At 45.1% G+C, this 9,535-nt stretch overlaps 1 protein-coding gene across 2 annotated transcripts; it reads right to left on the bottom strand.

Moving 5' to 3' along the window:
- Positions 1 to 5,321: 5,321 nt before the first annotated feature.
- On the bottom strand, positions 5,322 to 8,818 carry LOC306811403 (nucleolar pre-ribosomal-associated protein 1-like). Of its 2 annotated transcripts, XR_013776668.1 has the most exons (4): positions 8,562 to 8,818; positions 7,845 to 8,023; positions 6,359 to 7,216; positions 5,322 to 5,469 (listed from the first exon to the last, which is right to left on the bottom strand). XR_013776668.1 is itself a non-coding variant. In XM_079325073.1 (2 exons), the coding sequence occupies exons 1-2, from the start codon at positions 7,869 to 7,871 to the stop codon at positions 6,773 to 6,775; spliced, it is 471 nt and encodes a 156-aa protein (XP_079181199.1). In that variant the 5' UTR covers positions 7,872 to 8,099; the 3' UTR covers positions 6,340 to 6,772. The 2 variants fall into 2 exon arrangements, 1 of the variants encoding a protein (XP_079181199.1); XM_079325073.1 differs by lacking the exons at positions 5,322 to 5,469; positions 8,562 to 8,818 and having other exon boundaries at positions 6,340 to 7,216; positions 7,845 to 8,099.
- Between the last annotated feature and the right edge of the window lie 717 nt (positions 8,819 to 9,535).

The following is a 9,535-nucleotide window of genomic DNA, read 5'->3' as shown; positions in this document are numbered from 1 at the left end:
TATCTCATGGTTTTTCTTTTTCAGTAAAATTCTATATGGAAATAAGATTTCTTTTGAAGTACAGGCAATTAAGGACCTCTTTTCAGGTCTGAGACACAACTCAAAAGACCAAGATCAATGGATGCATTTCTGTTCATGGTGTTTCAATAGTTCCTTAAGCACTTGTGGTTACCACTTTTTTGAATCAATCTGGAGCGTTAGTAAAAAAAACCAAAACTGTCCTAGAACAACAGCAGCATGTCATTTAATTCAAACAAACTGTTTGCTTGCCCACATTTCCCCATGCAAAGATACATATACAACCTATTGAAACGTACTAATCTAAAAGCAAAGCAATCCACCGGAACTTACACAACAAGGATTTAAAGAGGTACCTTTGGGTAGAAAGATTTTGGATAGTTTAAATATCAGAAGCCCATTCTGAAATGGGATCAGTTGAGTGCATGGGTACAATTGCTGCTCAGATGAAGTTTCACAGCCTGACTCTGCATGTGAAATCACAATTTTTTAGCAAGTGAGGAAGGATAAACCTTCTAAATATAAAATATGAGTTATGTTCTTAGTGACTTATCTCGGTCATTAGTTCTAATTTGCAAACCTTATTGAAAACAGCTGAAGAAACAATCACTCCAAGCAGGCTACCAGCCAAGAGGTCTCAGTTGTTTCTTATAACTGACAGGCAACTTTTCTGTGTTGTTTTTGCTTGTACCAGGAATCATCGTAACACTGAAATTATGGTGACAGAAGGTAACAGGGCATACGCATGAGGCATGTGTCTGCATATGCATGTGCAGTCACATACACCCAATGGCAGCAACAGGCGCAGCCATTCCCTGATTTGTGCAAGGTATTCAGCTCCTTTGGCCCTGTTCGCTCACCACAAGAAGGACTAACAGTCTCTTGTTATACCTAAGGATGCCAAGCCATGTAAAGGGTAACACTGAAGAGACAACAGCCGCTGCCATGGCTGCAAACTTTGTTTTCTCAACACTGATCTCAGTATCTGAGACCTGGTCATCCTCTTCTCAGCAATCACTATCCGATCGGGTGTCTGACAGCGTTCCACGGGCAGTTCCAATTCTTTCCAGATCAGAGTTCTAGTTTTTCACGGCATAAAGCAACCTGATACTCTGGGCTAGCTCCAGCTTACACAACACTGCCAGCCAAGGGGAAGACCTCAGCAATGGGACTTTTTGTCAGCACCTGTCTCAAAGGGCTCTATTACAGAAGCAGTGGAAAATTATCTACAGTCACTTCACCCAAACCAGTTCTTTATTCACATCTCCTCCTTAGCAGCTGCTTCACCATCAAGCACAGCATCTTACAATGTGGCTTATCATTTTCCAGAGCACTCAGCTTACCCCATCTCCTAAGAGGTGACACTGCTTGAAATTCTGAGACCAGGGTAAAGGCAGGCAAAAAGGAGAAGCAATCACAAGACTTACAGGGATCTGGTGCACTGTGGGAATGATTCAGGCTGAGTGCCTCACAAGCAAATCTTTTATTAGGAGAATGAAAACCTGCTATTGTATTAATTCACCTTTGACTTTTGCATTTGAAAGGATTGCCCAACACTCTGTGAAGGCAGCAGAATCCTGGCTGGGGTACTGCTGCACCTTTCATGGCTGGGGTGCTTCCCCTGTGGAGTTGCCAAAAGACATAGAGAATTCCAGCTAAAATGTCCTTGAATCTGCTAATTACAGTCTTCATTCTAAGAAACACCTTTACCGCGCATCTGGAGATTTTCAGGGATGTCAAAAGACAAATAGCAGGCTGCTTTTGTTCATTCCTCCAGTGGAATCTTCTGCTAGGTACTCCGGTATCTCACTTTGCATTATGTTATGTAATTGATCAGGGCTATTTGACCATTTATCAGGCCAGGGCTTGATAATGGCTTTCATATCTGATAATGCTGGTTGATGAGCTCCTCAAGCACCCTTCCTAAATCCTCCAACACATTCCTGTGTATCCTGTAAAATTCCCACTGTTTGGATAGCGGCCTGACTGGTACATCTATAAGTCTCTTTTCCTGACTGGGATTCATTTTTTTCCTGAATGCTCTGATTTTCCTGAATGGTTATTCTTCCCAGCTGGCTACAATCTGTCCCTCTCTTGTTCTAGAGCAAATTGATTCCACTATACCTCCTTTTAGGAGGGAGATCCCAAGTGTTAAAACACTTACCATACAGGTGCAAACCTGTACGAAATTGATACTGCACCAGAGAGCAGTCAGCTCGCTTCTTTAAACAAGTCAGCTTTAGCCTTCAGCTGCTACTGTGGCATTTCGGCCTGTGTGACACAGCTGAGACAGTTAGTGTTCATTGTATTGCTGACTGTACTTAGCAATTGACAACAGTCAGACATTTGCCAAGGGCAGCCATGTAATGATCGCAGTATGGTTCCTAAAGGGCAGGGAAAGACTTCTACTACAAACAGAACCCAGACCCTGCATTAAGCTTAATGGAAGGAATGATATGAAGCTCCTAATCAAGAAAAATATGCACGTGCTATACTGGCAATTTAAAAGTTAACAGGTTAAATTCCAGTCTCAGCTATAATATTATCGTTAATATGAAACTATTCTTTCAATTCCTGCAGTTGCTCAATATTTACTGTTTTCTCTCTAAAATCAGAATGCAGGCCTTGGTCTTGATTTTGAAGATTGCCTGTACCAAATACTGGATTTTTTCCTCCCTTAAATGCCAAAAGTGAGCAACAAAGGAAGGCGATCTACATCAAGGTTTACACGAACTTTCACAGAAAGAGGCAGAGGAAAAGATTTGTGTTTTGCTTCATCAAAAATATTTTATCCCAACTATTATTCATTATCAGATAAATGAACACAGATGTGGAGAGTGGCAGCATGCTCAACAATTACTTTGCTTCAACTCTTTTAATATAGAGCCAAACTCATAACTAATTTCTTAGATGCATATACTTTTTATTGTGAGTAGAAGGCATCACTAAGTTCCTTAGGAAAACTAAGATCTTTTACCTCTCTTTATAGGCAAGATAGAAACAGGTATTTTTTGACGTGATCTGTCTACAGCACCAGTGGTTAAACTGCTGAATGAGAACTCAGCTTTGTTCTCAAAGAACTCAGTTTCCATTTGGATTTCTGGCACCAAGCCTAAACTTTGTCTCTCTCCTGCTTCAGGGAGTGTCCCAACACTCCGTGCAAGGAGGAAGCTGGGGCAGTGCACCTAGCCAACTGTGTTTCTCAGGGCTCTAAGCTGTGTCCATTAGCAAAGAAATATTTAGGACTTCCCTGACAGAAGTGAACTAATACAACTTCCTCTTACTTCACCCTAAAATCAGAAAAAATATGGGGAGCTTTCATAAGCTTCTTGTTTAAAGCTTGCCCATGAACATCAGCATCAAATCATTCCAGAATCCCCCTGCCCCCATTCCTCATGACGGGTTTAGAAAGGTGGTGTTTTCTTCCCTAATTTTCACAATTGCAGCAGCTCCTTTATCTGTATCCTGTACTGCTTGGCACAGCTTGGAAGTTTTGCTGCAAAATTAACTTTGCAAGTAATACCCAGAAGCGTTGAGATGCACAGCAGAAGAGCAGGCATTTGACAAGTGCTGTCCTGAAACCTGCAGAATATAAAATGCCTAGGTTCCCACTCTGCTACTGTATTCCTAATGAGCTTCATTACGGCGGAGACCAGCACTGGGCTGCCCACACCAACAGCAGGCAGTCTGTGTTACAGACAACAGCAGTATTCCTCTTTCTACATAGGGGCTTGCTTTCCTGTTGTGTGCAAACCAGAAGCTATGTCAATGGGATTAACCAGTAGTACTTAGTACCAGTGGTCGGGACTTGAAGCTTACCTTTCTTTAGAGTACATGCAGTGTAAGCAAACTAAGCTCTCCTTTGAGAGATCTTTGAAGATTTGCAAAGATTCAGAAAGCTCACAGGCAGTTAAAGGGCCTGGCTCACAACACTGAGGAATGCACAACTTTGCTCCAAAGGTTTTTAGCTGTCAACAGAAATAGCGCTTGGCAAAGGTCAGCAACTCATCTTTCTAGACCTAATAACAATGACTGGGCCGGCAAGTTTGTTCTGTGATGGCACCCACGGTGATTTATGACCTACAGAGGGCTGTCTTACAGCAGGAGCACATAAAATGTAGTGATGCTAGCTGCAGCTTGGAGAAGTTAACAAAACCTGCAGCTGAGGGTAGGGAAGGCTATTCTGCCCTTGCTAGCTAATGTTTTGGTGTGGCTTTTAATAGGCTCTTTCTTCCACAGAGAGTTGAGATCCACTGAAGCCAAAGAGTTTGGCAAGAAAGCTGTGAAAAGACCAGGAAGCTCAACTTTCAGTCATTACTTGCAGCTACAATTTTATGGCCTGCAGGCAGTTCTTTTCTCACATGTATGTTGTTGGCTGGGAAGAAGAGAAGATGACAAAACTGACAAGTTGTGGACTGCATAACTCAGTTGGGGGAAATGCAGGGCAGAGTTGCATGCTGGAAGGACCGGTGCCACAGATGGACAGATGGGAATACTCCTGACAGCTGAGTGCAACGTGCATTCATTACTTGCAGCTTTCCCTAGTAAGCATGACACTGTAGCATCAGGAGTGAAGACTGAGTTCAAGAATTAGCTCCTATAAATCAAACTACAAAAGGGTGAGTGAGGGAGAAAAAAAGACAAAAAATCCCCTAACCAAACTCTCCTCTTGCCTATGCCAGGTAGACCCATTAAAGGGACTAGTGTCTATGAGAGACCAAAATAACAAGTGAGTAAATTCATCCTCTGTGCTTTACCAGCACAGCTGCGGAGCTGACATGCATAGAAACAGAGCTAAATGAAGAACAGCAGCATTGACAGCCTTGGTGGTAAAAGGCTAAACTTGCCAGCTGTCACCAGTTGTCTTCCTACAACCCAAGTAGCTGTCACTGAATCATCTCTGGAGATGGCACATGCTCCACAGAAAGCCTTGTCAGTCACGCTGTGTTTCTCAGGGTAAGCTCAGCCTTTGACCGTATCACAACTCTACTAAGAAAAGTAATAATGGGCTCCAGATGAAGGTTCCTTCCAGACTGGAGTCTCTGCTAAATATGTGATGCAGAAAAGCCTCTGTGGGAAGGATCTTTTGCTCACACAACAAATTTGAGCAGGTGTCTCTTGTGGAAATCTGACAGTCATGACAGATACACTGAAGATAAAACCTCTTGGAAAAACTGAAATTTAACAGCCCCATCAAGACTGTCCCATACCAATATGGGCACTGGCAGCTAAAGGGACCAAAGCTAAAGGGACTAAAGCAGCTAAAGCAAGAGCCTGTAAATCCCTTCCAGTGTCCAAGACTGTGCAACCCTTTGCTTTCCAAAGGTGGCAACAACGTAGAAAGAATTTGCAGTTTCTCAGAGGCCTCGTGCGACGCTGCGGCGTCCTGAACCGCAGTGCAGAGCTCCTTCCACAGGGCTTTCCTCAGGACAGGCGTGACAGCCGAGACAACTGATGGGAGAGCAGAGGGCACAGGTTCTACCAGCTGCAGCTGCTAATCAACAACACACTAATCCCAAATCACTTTCTAATCCAGGCCCAGACTACTCAGTTTGTAGGAAACGATGCTACGGCAGCTGCTAATCTGTTACGGAGAAGTGCTCCAGAGAGGCTCACTTCTTTAACATCTGCTACCTCCCAGGCTGCTGACAAGGTCTTATCACTGCTGGACCTTGTAGGTAGAGCTACAGCCCCAGTCAGCCCATTTCCTTTGCTATTTACATTTCTGGGCAACAAGAGAAATTAAATTCAAGTGATCCTGTTCTATCCAGTTGAATCTTAACTCATCATTTGCTGGTAGAGAATTTAACACACTCGTACATAGATGTAATGCTGCTGTGGGTTTCAAAAGTTCTGGATAGCCAGCTTAGGAAAGCATTACTGTAGCCAGCCCACAGCTGGAGGTTTGTTTTAAAAAGAAAATTTCTGGACTCTGCAGAAGTGAAAGCTCAGGTTCTGAAAAAACCATCTGGCTGTGGCATTGCACACTCCAGACACTCTTCTATCTGTGCCTGAGCAAAAGGTTTTACCTCTTGTACTAAACCAGGAGAAGCACAATGGCAGATTTCCACATTCACTAAGCATTAAATAAGGGATTCAAAAGAGAAATCTGGGTAGCAGTAACTGCAAGAGCACTTGGCTTCAGTCTAACAGGCAAACCTCAGAACAGGTCTTCACCTTTAGTGCTGCAGAGGTACTTCCAAGACAGTCACTAGAGGTCAGACATCCAAGTCTTATCACCTTTATCTGTGCTGTGAAGATTGCCAGCCCTTAAGGCCAGCAGATCCTGCACAGGGAATGGGGGTCCTACATCACTGGCAGGGCTCAGAGGTGCCTTTACCTGTGGAAGGTCGGCTGAAACCATCCAGGTCTCTGCACTGCAAATACACGTGAACGAGCGGAAGAAAGCTCTCCATGTGCTTCCTCAGGTACTTCCCAGTGGTACTGCTCAGACACCAGAGCTCCAACTGCAGCAGGTGAGTCCTGGAGTGCTGGATCAGCATGGCCACAATGGCCAGGGAGGTGTGTGAGCACTGGGCAAGACAGTGAGCCTGCACCTCGACACCAACTGCGAGAGCCAGGACTGGCTCACTCTGGAGAGCCTGAAGGAAAACTCCAAATCTTTGCTGGCCGATGCTGACATCAATTTCCCCAAAGCCTGAACGTGCTCTGCGGACAGCAGAAGTTCTCCTTGCTGGGGATGTCTTTGGTAGCTGTCTGTAAGGAGCTGCACCAAAACTTGTCCATAGAAGCTTTACTGTTTCCCTATTTTAGGGGATTTTTCAGATTTCTGACAAGTCAAGCTGTTCTCAGGAAGTTGCAGCATGGTTAAAGTGATCTCCTTCAGCTGGGCTGCAGTCATGTACACGTGCAGCTCCTCCAGAGCCTGCAGCTGGTGAGACTTCCTGGCATAGACCTGGCTTCTGTCCTTCCCCACAGTCTGCAGCTCTTCCAGGACACTCTTGGTGATGGCTTCGAAATACTTGGACAAGACGTGTCTGTGATCCCTCGTGATGCTCTGCAGGACGGGGGTGCCTGATTTCAGCAGCTGGAGCACCCCAGAATTGAGGTGAGCTGACAGGAGCTTCACAGGGACAGGGTTCAGACCAGGCTGAGGAACACAGCGCAGCTCCAACGCCAGGAACCAGCTCTCCAGTGTAGGATGTCTGAAAATCGAAGTGAGTGTATCCTCCAGGGTCTGTAACACACAGAGGTAACAGTGTCACTGAATGGATAATCAGGGTGCAGGGTAAAAAATAAACTCATTCATCTGCCTGTTTTCCACAGTTTATCAGTTACACTCAGTGAACATGAAATTGTCTACTAGCTGGCCAGAGGATAAACAATACTAATGAATTACAAGCACATAAATATCATTCTCCCAACATTTATGCTGGGGGATTTATGCTGTTATACTGAACACTCTGGACATGTCTGAGCTCATCTGCAGAGGAAAACTGAGTATTCTGGCACTCATCAACACACTCTAATCTCCACAAATTCACAGAACAGATGAAAGGAGGAAAAATTCCCTCCTCAAGTACATAATTTTCAATAAGGCTTTACACAGAGCTGAGGGAATACATTTTTTTCTGCAATGGTGATCTCATTTGGGACTTCTCCTGACATGTTCCAGCTCAGGGTGGGACTGTGGGTGATGCAGCTGGGTCACATCTCCACACAGTAGTTTAGCAACCACACGCTCTGCATTCCTAAATTCTCCTCCAAGAGCTTAACAACAGTTCTCTGATCAGCAAACTATTCCTTAGAGAATCAGCCAAATCCAAGTTTACTAACAGGTACCTCTGTGTGCAGGGATTTGGTACCTTGTCATTTGAAGACACTTCTGTCATCAGAGGCTCCTCATCCACAAAGAGATCCCATCAGCCTGACGCTCTTCCTGTTCCTGCTGCTGCTCCAGCTTTATTTGATTGCCCTGGCACAACAGGATGCTCAGCAGGTCCACACAGAGGTCAGCAAGCTGAGGACCCAAGGTTTTACCAAGCTATGAAAATAAAGACATCTTGGAAGTGTAGAAAAGAGGAGGATGGGAGCAGAAGGGTAATTATACAACAGGAATAGGAGTTTAACTAAGAATTACTTAGATTACAGCCTCTTCTGGGAGAGGGAACCGCTTCCCTATGTAAAACCTGATTCTAAGAGAAGTCTCAGGCTGTCAAATAAATTGTGATAGAATTTCAATTATATTGTGACATTTGGAGGTACACAGGCCAGTGAATTTTACTCTCTGCAAAGGCTTCTTAGGGAGACCCAGGAGCTGGATTAAAATCTCGAGTTTATTTGCACTCACACCGATCAGCAAGGTGACCCATGCAAAGTAAATCCAAAGCTCCTCAATAATAAGAACTGGCATTTGTTTACAAATTACATGCATTTTTGTACAGTGCTGTGCAGCCTCAGAGACAAGTACAGAAAAAAGAGCTACAGAACTGGAACCTAAATTTTAACAGCTAAATCATTTGTACCTTCTGCATGAAAATAAACCAAGCATAACCACAATATTATTACAATATTGCTCTTACACTGTTGAGGTTCTCCACTGTGGATTTCAGGTATAACAGCACGTGCTTTACTCCCAACAAAAGCTGGCCAGGTGGGACCCAGGAAGCCAATATTGTCTGAACACCACCTTCCAGTAGGGTATTGCTACCTCTCTCATAGGCTCTCTTTAGCAAAGTGGTAAATACAGAATCCAGGGGCACAGCAGCTTCTTCGCTTACCTCCTTGTGACTTTTAAACTGTTTAAAGTGAAAAAAGCATAAGAGAAAAACAGTGATGAATATGAAACAAAAATCTCCTCAGCTACCCATGTTTTGAGATGAGCTGTGGGCTGAACCCAGGGTGAAAAAAAAAAAAAAAAAAAGAAAAAAAAGATTAAAGACACCTTTGTCACACAGTACAATGTTAAGTGCAACACAAGCATCACAGCTGAACCTTCCCTCTGCCTTTCAATGCTGCTGTCCAGCAAGGAGAGGCTGCGGCTGCTCCTGAATCCCTGGAAGTGTCCAAATCCAGGTTGGACACTGGGGCTTGGAGCACCCCGAGCTACTGAAAGGTGTCCCTGTTCACGGCAGGGAGTGGAACTGGAGGAGCTTTAAGGAGCCCTCTCACCCAAACCATTCTGGGATTCCATGATTCTGTGCAGAGACCCCGGCAGAAGGGCTGAATTTCCATTTTAGTTCAAAAATGCTGCTGCCAGGGCATGGAGAGGCATTTCAAATACTGTTAAAAGTGGCACAATCACATCAGAAATTACTTACAGGAGTACAGAATTCTCTGTCTACGCTGAAACAAAATTCCCCGGCAGCGCCGGGAGCGGCGGGTTTGGAGGTGCCGGGGCCGGCACGGGCGGTCCCCGCGCCCCGGCCGGTTCCGGTCAGCGCGGGGCAATCGCGGCCGCCGCCCTCCCGCGCACGGCGGGCACACGGCCCCGGGTCCCCGCGCCGCGGCGGGAGCGAGTCCAGAGCCCCGGCGGGACCCCGGAGCGGCAGCGGCA

Source organism: Erithacus rubecula, assembly GCF_903797595.1.
Source record: "Erithacus rubecula genome assembly, chromosome: 22".
Taxonomy (NCBI): domain Eukaryota; kingdom Metazoa; phylum Chordata; class Aves; order Passeriformes; family Muscicapidae; genus Erithacus; species Erithacus rubecula.
The sequence above is the reverse complement of the archived record's forward strand: the minus strand, read 5'-3'. Positions and strand labels throughout refer to the sequence as shown.

Coding starts and splice junctions, on each gene's coding strand:
- LOC306811403 (XM_079325073.1), bottom strand. CDS start 7,871: ATGACAGAAGTGTCTTCAAATGACAAG. Junction 7,217..7,844: donor AAGTGTCTTCAAATGACAAG/GTACCAAATCCC, acceptor TGTGTGTTACAG/ACCCTGGAGGATACACTCAC.